The sequence below is a fragment of the Triticum aestivum genome, chromosome 6D, assembly GCF_018294505.1.
Source record: "Triticum aestivum cultivar Chinese Spring chromosome 6D, IWGSC CS RefSeq v2.1, whole genome shotgun sequence".
NCBI classification, from domain to species: domain Eukaryota; kingdom Viridiplantae; phylum Streptophyta; class Magnoliopsida; order Poales; family Poaceae; genus Triticum; species Triticum aestivum.
In genome coordinates this window covers 11146900-11156553 of record NC_057811.1, presented here as the reverse complement: position 1 = coordinate 11156553, position 9654 = coordinate 11146900, and the positions used below count along the sequence as shown (strand labels likewise).

Sequence of the window (9654 nt, the reverse complement as noted above, 5' to 3'; positions counted from 1 at the left end):
GGAGGTGGGTTCTCGCTGCCGTCGTAGGGGGGTGGAGGCTCGGGGGGCGGTTGTAGGTGGGCGGGGAAGGTGGTAGCGCGACAGAAAAATTACTCCGCACAGTCACAGCTGAGTATTTTTAGGCGCCCTCTTGGAGGCGAAGTAATTTTTTTACTCCCATATACAGTTTAGGAGTTTGGCTATGTTGCAGTTAGAGCTGTAAAACCGAAATCTACTCCTCCATAGCCTTTTAGGGATCGGCAAAGGCAAGAGATGCAATATGGTAATTAACCTAAGGGTCTACTTGATTCAAAGGATTTTCATAGGATCGTTGGAGGATTAGAATCATTAGGAATTTTTCCTACGTTGGTCGTTTGATTCGTGGGATTGAATTTTGTAGGATTTTTTCTTAAGAATTCATTTGTACTACATTTCACAGGAATTCGAACATCCACTCCAACCTCTTGAAAGAAATTCTTTGGTTTTCCCGTGACACAATCAAACAAACTCAAATCCTATAAGAATCCAGTGAACATGCCATTCTAATCCTACGTTTTTCCTATTCCTGTGTTTTTTCAATCCTATGAATCAAAGAGGCCCTAAGTTATCTGGGGCCCCATGATGGATCGACCCCATGAGCAGCGGTTTCGGTTCTCTCTCTCTCTTTCTCTCTCTCAACGGAATCTATGATCCAACTCGATCATGGAAGGATCTGAAGTTCTGAACACAAACAAAGTAACTACGTAAAGAATATAATGATCCAGCCTGAGCCACTAGCTAGTACTGCCAGTAGAGTTTCTCGGAACAATGAGTGAGTGCTACAAGGCTCGAGCTGGATAACATGGCCTGGACAGATGATGATTAGCACTGACACTCCGGGCCCACGGCGGTGGACGCCACCGCACCAGCTAGGCCGCTAACGGTGGCATGGAGACTATAAAAAGGAAAGGCGAAGCTCCTCGGCAAGCACACACATTCTCTTCCTCTTTTGTTAAGATTAGCGGGGGAGCTTCTTGCTAATTGAGCAATCACTTCCAGTAAACCCTCCTTTGCGTTTCACTTCAATTTTGTGCCAATGGAGGCCAGAGACGGCGGCTCAGCGCCCCTGCCGTGCTCCTACGCGCCGCTGCCGGAGGATGCCGAGGCCGCCGCCACGGTGGGGCGCGTGCGCCGGACTGCTGGCCTGCTCTGTGCCGCCCTGCTGCTGGCGACGGTGGCCGTGCTCCTAGTGGTAGCCGCGCTCGCCGGCGTCAGACTCGCCGGCCAGCTGCCCGCGGGTGGCATCGTCGTCATGTCTGGCCACCAGACGACGGTCGACACGGCGCCGATGAGCGCCAGCAGCCGGGGGCCTGAGTCTGGAGTCTCGGAGAAGACGTCCGGCGCCGGCGCGCGCGGCGGCATGCTGCGCGCGGACGCCGGCGGCAACGCGTTCCCGTGGAGCAATGCCATGCTCCAGTGGCAGCGCACCGGCTTCCACTTCCAGCCCGAGAAGAACTGGATGAACGACCCCAATGGTAAGTAACATTCCCTCCATCCTCCATCGTTACATAAGTGGTGATCATTCATGTAAAACACAATTCTTTGATGCAAATTGCAAAATGAAAATGCAGGTCCGGTGTATTACAAGGGGTGGTACCACCTCTTCTACCAGTACAACCCGGACGGTGCCATCTGGGGCAACAAGATCGCATGGGGCCACGCCGCCTCCCGCGACCTGCTCCGGTGGCGCCACCTCCCGGTGGCAATGTCCCCTGACCAATGGTACGACATCAATGGCGTCTGGTCGGGCTCCGCCACCGTCCTCCCCGACGGCCGCATCGTCATGCTCTACACCGGCTCCACCAACGCATCAGTCCAGGTCCAATGCCTCGCTTTCCCCACCGACCCCTCCGACCCTTTGCTCATCAACTGGACCAAGTATGAGAACAACCCGGTGATGTACCCGCCACCCGGCGTCGGGGACAAGGACTTCAGGGACCCAACCACTGCGTGGTTTGATGGCTCCGACGACACATGGCGACTCGTAATCGGCTCCAAGGATGATCACCATGCCGGTATGGTGATGACGTACAAGACGAAGGATTTCATCGACTACGAGCTTGTCCCTGGCCTGCTTCACCGTGTACCAGGGACGGGGATGTGGGAGTGCATCGACTTGTACCCGGTTGGCGGCGTGAGGGGCATCGACATGACGGAGGCAGTGGCCGCGGCGTCCAACAACGGCGGTGGTGATGTTTTGCACGTGATGAAGGAGAGCTCCGATGATGACCGACACGACTACTACGCGCTGGGAAGGTATGACGCGGCGATGAACACATGGACGCCGCTGGACTCCGATGCCGATGTCGGCATTGGGCTGAGGTACGATTGGGGAAAGTTCTACGCGTCCAAGACATTCTACGATCCATCAAAGAAGCGACGCGTGCTGTGGGGGTGGGTCGGTGAGACCGACTCCGAGCACGCTGATGTCGCCAAGGGATGGGCCTCCCTGCAGGTACTTGACATTTTCATCATCTTCTTCAAGTGATTGATTAATACCTCCATTAATTGATTCAAATACACTATCGCTTTGTTAGCACAAACTTGCATGGTTAGATGTGTTGCATGCACTTTTTGTTGGGTTTCACAGACACGTCGGCATGCAAATAATAATAGGAGTAACTTGGCAGGAATTATAGATAGATAGCAGCTAACGAGATGTTGCTGTCATCTCGTTGTCAACTTGGCAGGAATTATAGATAAATAGCAGCTTGCAAAGAGTTCCAGCAACTGTTGTGATACTTTGAATGCACAATGTCATTGTAGCTGTGTCCAACAAACAAACTCTGCACACCCCATGTGGCCTAGTGGCATGCCAAGAACCACCTAACTGGTTATAATAAGCATACACAATTTCTGTTGGGATTAGACAAGAAGATGGATGTCTTTGTCTTGAGTTACCTAGTACTCCCTCTCTCTTTTGCTGTCACAGTGATGATACCAGGAGGATTCTAAAAGGAAAAGGAAACAATGATGGAATGGCGACAGTTGCTAATGCCTTTTTATTTGGATATAATGGAGTAGTACAATATACACCAATGCAACTAGCTAGTTTTGTGTGTGTGTGTGTGTGTCCTACAAGCAAAACTCACACCCATGTGGTCTTGTCTGCAGCAAACTAGGATTAAACAAGAAAAAGGGATGTCTTGTCTGCTTACCCCACAGTTAACTATTTCTATATATGCTGCCACAATGATTGGTACCATGAGGTTTCTTTGCTGAAAAGTTAATTAGTGCAAGTTGGTAATGTTTTCAGTTGTTACTGTTGCAGTCGATCCCTCGCACGGTGGTGCTGGACACCAAGACGGGGAGCAACCTCCTGCAGTGGCCGGTGGAGGAGGTGGAGACGCTCCGGACCAACTCCACCAACCTTGGAGGCGTTACCGTCGACCATGGCTCCGTATTCCCACTCAACCTTCACCGTGCCACCCAGCTCGACATCGAGGCCTCATTTCGTCTTGACCCGGTCGACGTCGCCGCTGCCAAGGAGGCAGATGTTGGCTACAACTGCAGCACCAGCGGTGGCACGACTGGACGTGGCACACTCGGTCCCTTCGGCCTCCTTGTGCTTGCTGATGCCAGGCGCCACGGTGGCGACATGGAGCGGACCGGCGTCTACTTCTACGTCGCCAGAGGCCTCGACGGCGGCCTGCGCACACACTTCTGCCATGACGAGACGCGCTCATCTCATGCCAACGATATTGTCAAGAGGGTCGTAGGCAATATTGTCCCCGTGCTCGACGGCGAGGAGTTTTCGGTGAGGGTGCTAGTGGACCATTCCATTGTTGAGAGCTTTGCAATGGGCGGGAGGTTGACGGCGACGTCACGGGTGTACCCAACGGAGGCCATCTATGCCAACGCTGGGGTCTACCTCTTCAACAACGCCACCAGCGCCCGGGTCAACGTCACGAGGCTCGTCGTCCATGAGATGGACTCCTCCTACAATCAGGCCTACATGGCCTCACTGTAAAAACAAAATGCAAATATGATTTTTGTTTAGCAAAAATATGATAGATAGCACATTGTATGTACTGTTTTTAGACCAAGGAAGGTCGCTCTCATTTGTTCGTTGCAACTTTTCTGCGTTGTCTGATCGATCTCCACCAAGTTTTTTTTTCTCATTTCTGCATTCTACCAATGGCCACCAAGATAACTTTATACAAATTTTGAATTCAAATTCTTTTAAGAAAATAATAAGTATATTTATGCCCGATAAATGGAGGAAGAACATCCTACCACGGTGTTACAACAAGGAACAACCACATCTGAGTTGGAGATTTTCAATCTCAGGACCTTCATGACACCTACACTGCTGATTACCACCACGGCCACAACACAGTTCAGCCAATACGACCGTCCTCGCTTTATTTGTTCAAGGTTGTCTTTGTTCTGTACTTTGAATAACAATGTTTGTGGACTTGTTGTCAACACTATTCATAATTCATTACAAAAGGTTTTGCGTGCATGTGGTCTTGTTGTTTCAAGCGACGATCGATGATCAATCTGTACATGATTGCTTTTGCACTCGAGGCTAGGCACAAGGTCAGCTCGTATGTTAACTATAGTTTAAAAAAGTGCACTATTGGTGATTCGGTGAACAACTTGTCACATACAAACACATCTCCTGCATACCCTAACGGGAATTATTGGGTAAACAAACAAGCGGGAATTATTGTGTAAACAAATGAGAATTATTGGAGGGCCGGGAGGTACTACATACACAAATGGACAAGTCTTAGTGATGCCAAGCCCAACCCCAGGGATCTTGATTATATTAGATGGATAGACAATGGAAGATTGGAGTGGAAGATTTGAGCTGGCAATGGCATGTGTACTCCAAATCAGTGAGACCGTGAGGCCACCAAGGATGCTGATGATAAGATTCTGGATCTTCTCCACCACTCACCTGACGGCCGCAATTAGTGGTCTCTGCCAATACTAACATGTGCCATGGGTTTCTTCTTGCCTTGATGCATGCATGTTTGGTTGGTGTCGAGAGAACCATCGGATTCACTCTTTATTCTTGTGTGCTCACGGTTCTAGAAAGGAAAAATAATGTAGCGCCTAATGCTAAGTAATTCTTCTAGAAAAATCATTGTGAAATCAATATTCACAATGGGTTTAGTTTGACTGATAGATAGTTCTTATTTTGTTGCCTTTTGACATGGGGTATACAACTAGTAGTTCACATGCAAACCTTTGTAGTGTCTATTACATTTTAGTTTATCGGAAGTAAGTAATTTGTGAAATCTTATTAATCAGCAAAAAACAAAAAGACACGTGAGCACAACCGGTTTGTGTGGTTCCTGCCTTGCTATTGTTGTCCACAAACAAAACTGAATCATTGCCACGTCGAACAATGCATTATTGTAGCTGGCATTGGTTGCTTGCAAGTTTGGTCCAAGGAGATTGTCATTGAAGAAGACAAATAGATACAATCTGAGAGTCAACAAGGTAACAACCACGCACACCCATGTGTGCATGCCAAGTGTATGCATACTTTATTCTTAACATTCTCGAGTTATCTTGCTAAATGCACACCGCATACATATTGATCCAATCATCAATATGCATTGATATGTGGAGGGTAAGTGGGCATCATCAGAAAATGAGCATGGGTGCGGTCAAAAGGTATGGTGGCCGCAAACCAGTAGAGTTTGCTATGTCAACCGTTCGAGTGGTGGATAGCTTGAATGTCTTGAAGGTGCCATATTAGTTACTGGAGATTATTACCGACTGCAATAATATGCTGCCACTTGTTACACGCCGCCTTGTCAGCGTCAAGCTCGGAACTTCATGGTTACAGTGTGCCCGTGTGTTCATTTTTATGGCTGACATCGTTGCGGCCGTAGGTAACTATGGCCGATAGACTCATCACGTGACTTCCAAATCATAGCTATTTGTACTAACTGTTGCCACATGTCATGTTGCGCAAGCACACAATGTTGGTTAGCCCACCGCAAAAAAAGAAAGGACCTCTGACATGGCATGGAGCATATGGAGTGACAAGTGGAGAGAGCCACGGCCAGAAGTTTGGATTCCAAGGATGGGTGAGAGAATTTGCAGGATTAAAATCGAGTCTGATCATAGATTCATGGTCCATACCGTCGACCATGGCTCCGTATTCCCACTCAGCCTTCATCGTGCCACCCAGCTCGACATTGACGCCTCATTTCATCTTGACCCGCTCGACGTCGTCACTGTCAAGCAGGCGGATGTTGGCTACAACTGCAGCACCAGCGGTGGCACGACTTGACGGGGCACACTCGGTCCCTTCGGCCTCCTTGTGCTTGCTGATGCCAGGCGCCACAGTAGCGACATGGAGCGGACCGGCGTCTACTTCTACGTCGCCAGAGGCCTCAATAGCGGCCTGCGCACACACTTCTGTCATGACGAGACGTGCTCATCTCATGCCAACGATATTGTCAAGAGGGTCGTAGGCAATATTGTCCCGGTGCTCGATGGCGAGGAGTTTTCAGTGAGGGTGCTAGTGGACTATTCCATTGTTGAGAGCTTTGCAATGGGCGGGAGGTTGATGGCACCGTCACGGGTGCACCCAACGGAGGCCATCTATGCCAACGCTGGGGTTTACCTCTTCAACAACGCCACCAGCGCCCGGGTCAACGTCACGAGGCTCGTCGTCCACGAGATGGGCTCCTCCTACAATCAGGCCTACATGGCCTCACTGTAAAAAGAAAATGAAAATATGATTTTTGTTTAGTAAAAATATGATAGATAGCACATTGTATGTACTGTTTTTAGACCAAGGAAGTTCGCTCTCATTTCTTCGTTGCAACTTTTCTGCGTTGTCTGATTGATCTCCACCAAGTCTTTTTTTGTCATTTTTGTTTTCTACCAATGGCCACCAAGATAACTTTAAAGAAATTTTGAATTCAAATTCTTTTAAGAAAACAATAAGTATATTTATGCCCGATGAATGGAGGAACAACTTGTTATTTGTACTAACTGTTGCCACATGTCATGTTGCGCAAGCACACAATGTTGGTTAGCCCACCGCAAAAAAAAAGAAAGGACATCTGACATGGCATGGACCATATGGAGCGACAAGTGGAGAGAGCCACGGCCAGAAGTTTGGATTCCAAGGATGGGTGAGAGAATTTGCATGATTAAAATTGTGTCTGATCATAGATTCATGGTCCATGCCTTCACCCGCATTATTGTACCTGCCTGATGCCGATCAATCTTCGCGGAACATAGCGCTGGATGGAGAAAGACATTGTAGTTTGGACAATGACACTCTTTCACACACCCATGCACGCTAGACCCCTCTTTCTGCGTCGTGTAGGCCCCCGTCTCTCTTCCTATATCCATTATTGCTAGTTGTTGAATATTTTTTGAATGTGATGTTGATTTTGTTGTTGGTTGTTAGCGCTTCATGTATAGCAAGCTTGCAAGTTACTACAATGACTAGCTGCCATCAACTATGGCCACCTGTTACACCCTGCCTCGTCACATGGTTAGTTGTAAGAGTTAAAAAGGGCTTGCTGGCGTGGTAGCAACCACCAGCCAACATAATTAAGGCCGGTCGTAATGGGAGTATCATAGTTAGTATCATGGATGCCAACTAGGAAATTTTGATGAGGTGATGTTGAATTAAATAAAGAAAGAGAGGGTTGAGTGTCATATTATGATATTGTATCATATTAAATTTTATACTATTATGTGTCATCCATGGCAATTAATGAGACCACCTATGATACTAATGTATGATACACTACGGATGTAGTATCGTACACTAGTATCATATGCCTGATACTAAGTTATGATACTCCCCACTACGATCAGCCTAATGGATCGAGCTGAACCTTGGTGAGGTCCGCAGCCACGAGCTTAGTTTGACTCTATCGTAAGAAAATTAGAGAATTGAATTCTTGATTAGCATTATCTTAATTAGTATTCTCTCTTGTTTAGATCACTAAGTAGTGATCTAAACACTTTTATATTTCTTCACAGAGAGAGTACAGTCTAGCTAGGATCGGTTTCGTTGGACACGTGGACCTGCATTATTGTACTAGCAATGATGTTGAATCTGAAACGACTTATTTCTCGTTCGGTTAGTTCGACGGAGAGCAAGACCCTTCAAGCTTAATTAGCGTAGCTAGAAGAGTGTGCATGCAAAGCCAGCTCCCTGGAGTACTACGTCCTAGTTTTTCTTATCCATGATGGATTGGTCATTTGATCGGCCATACATTCATGTTTGTTTTATTGTGATTATGTGGAGATGAAGCCACTACAGGACCAGTAACTAGCCCCACTACTACGTACTGTACACCACAAAGAAATTGTTGCTTGGCCTGGCTCCCGTAGGTACATCTAGATGGATCTGTCCCTCTATTTTTCCACCGACAATGGTGAGTCAGCACCTGGCTGATTGTCACTAGAGTACCCAACACTCCATGCGAGCGGTGCATGCGGCGTGCACGCATACATAGTAAATTGTATGAGAGGCCATGAATTGTTGCCCAATGGACAGGAGTACACGAGGAGGATGCAACGTCATGTCAGTTACAAATCCACATCCAACAAGGTGTGACCCAAACGGTACATGCCAGTGCCACCACCACCAGGCATTGCTAGCTAGCCTAACCCGGCCACACATCTGTCCATCCCTGATCCATCTTGTGTGGTTTGCTTTGCTGATATACAGATAAGAAAGGTCATAAGAGAGTAAGGTAGGTGGGTGCCCATGCTGACGGTGCAAGAGAGTCCCACAAAAACGACATCGAATTCAGTTTGCTGAATTATTTGTGGGGCCTGCTTTTCAATTCCATGGAATCTACATTCTCATTTTGTGTTTGTCAAAAAATGTATTCCCATGGTTTAGCAATAGTTGCCAGGGATCTGGGTCGCCCGGGTCAAGGAACGAGGAACGGATCGTGGGTCGCCACCCTTGTGAGATGAGGTGTGACGCGGGGTATATACATCTTAGAGACATTATTTTGGGATGTGGATCATGTTCCGTGTAGTTTTGGGTCGATTACCCGGCACGATTCATGAAATAAAGGGAAATAATTTGCTGTTTTTCTCCAAAATATTATGGATTTTCCTGTGATTCTTTCCTAACACCCTGGAGAGGGGAAAACCACACCGGAAATTTCGCATCTATCACAACACACTAGGACGGAAAATCTTCTCATTTCCTATTACTTTTCCCCCACGGAGCATTAGTGCCCAAAGCTCTTCACCCACAAACCTTTCCAACAAAAAATGGCTTCTAATCTCCAGCGTTGTTCATCTGCCGCCTCCACTGATGTTCTGAGACCTTCTAGTCGACGTACCCGGTCTCAGCAGTGGCATGAGAGCGTCATGCGGCAGCTTGACGAGCGCACGACAATCGTGCGGACTCCAAAATCTTGACGACAATGCTTGGTAAACCTCCATGACTCACGCCGTAGGTATTCTTGTAATTATTTCTTTGCTGATATAGAATCATACCAATCGATTTGGCTTCATGATCCAGCCAACGACCCTGGCTGACCCTACGTCGTTCCAAACCCTCGATATGCGCCGATCGACCCCCGGTCAGGAAATGCACCCTCGCACAACAAAAACAGCTACTATGGTTTGAATTGAACAAGGAAGAGCGGACAAAAAATTACACTCAACACAAACAAC

General features: G+C 47.7%; 2 protein-coding genes across 2 annotated transcripts; both read left to right on the top strand.

The window, feature by feature from the left end:
- The first annotated feature begins 953 nt into the window (after window positions 1-953).
- On the top strand, window positions 954-4093 carry LOC123143049 (sucrose:sucrose 1-fructosyltransferase). The gene is made up of 3 exons (XM_044561819.1): window positions 954-1493; window positions 1590-2473; window positions 3290-4093. The coding sequence occupies exons 1-3, from the start codon at window positions 1055-1057 to the stop codon at window positions 3986-3988; spliced, it is 2022 nt and encodes a 673-aa protein (XP_044417754.1). The 5' UTR covers window positions 954-1054; the 3' UTR covers window positions 3989-4093.
- A 2047-nt stretch (window positions 4094-6140) lies between these two features.
- LOC123143051 (sucrose:sucrose 1-fructosyltransferase-like) lies at window positions 6141-6814 on the top strand. The gene has a single exon (XM_044561821.1). It carries the CDS (start codon window positions 6338-6340, stop codon window positions 6707-6709), a length of 372 nt encoding a protein of 123 aa, XP_044417756.1. The 5' UTR covers window positions 6141-6337; the 3' UTR covers window positions 6710-6814.
- Window positions 6815-9654: the final 2840 nt, after the last annotated feature.

Bases quoted from the DNA above. Each gene is read 5' to 3' on its own strand.
- LOC123143049 (XM_044561819.1), top strand. From the start codon at position 1,055: ATGGAGGCCAGAGACGGCGGCTCAGCGCCCCTGCCGTGCTCCTACGCG. The intron at 1,494-1,589 runs GTAAGTAACATT...ATGAAAATGCAG, and splicing joins CTGGATGAACGACCCCAATG to GTCCGGTGTATTACAAGGGG. The intron at 2,474-3,289 runs GTACTTGACATT...TTACTGTTGCAG, and splicing joins AGGGATGGGCCTCCCTGCAG to TCGATCCCTCGCACGGTGGT.
- LOC123143051 (XM_044561821.1), top strand. From the start codon at position 6,338: ATGGAGCGGACCGGCGTCTACTTCTACGTCGCCAGAGGCCTCAATAGC.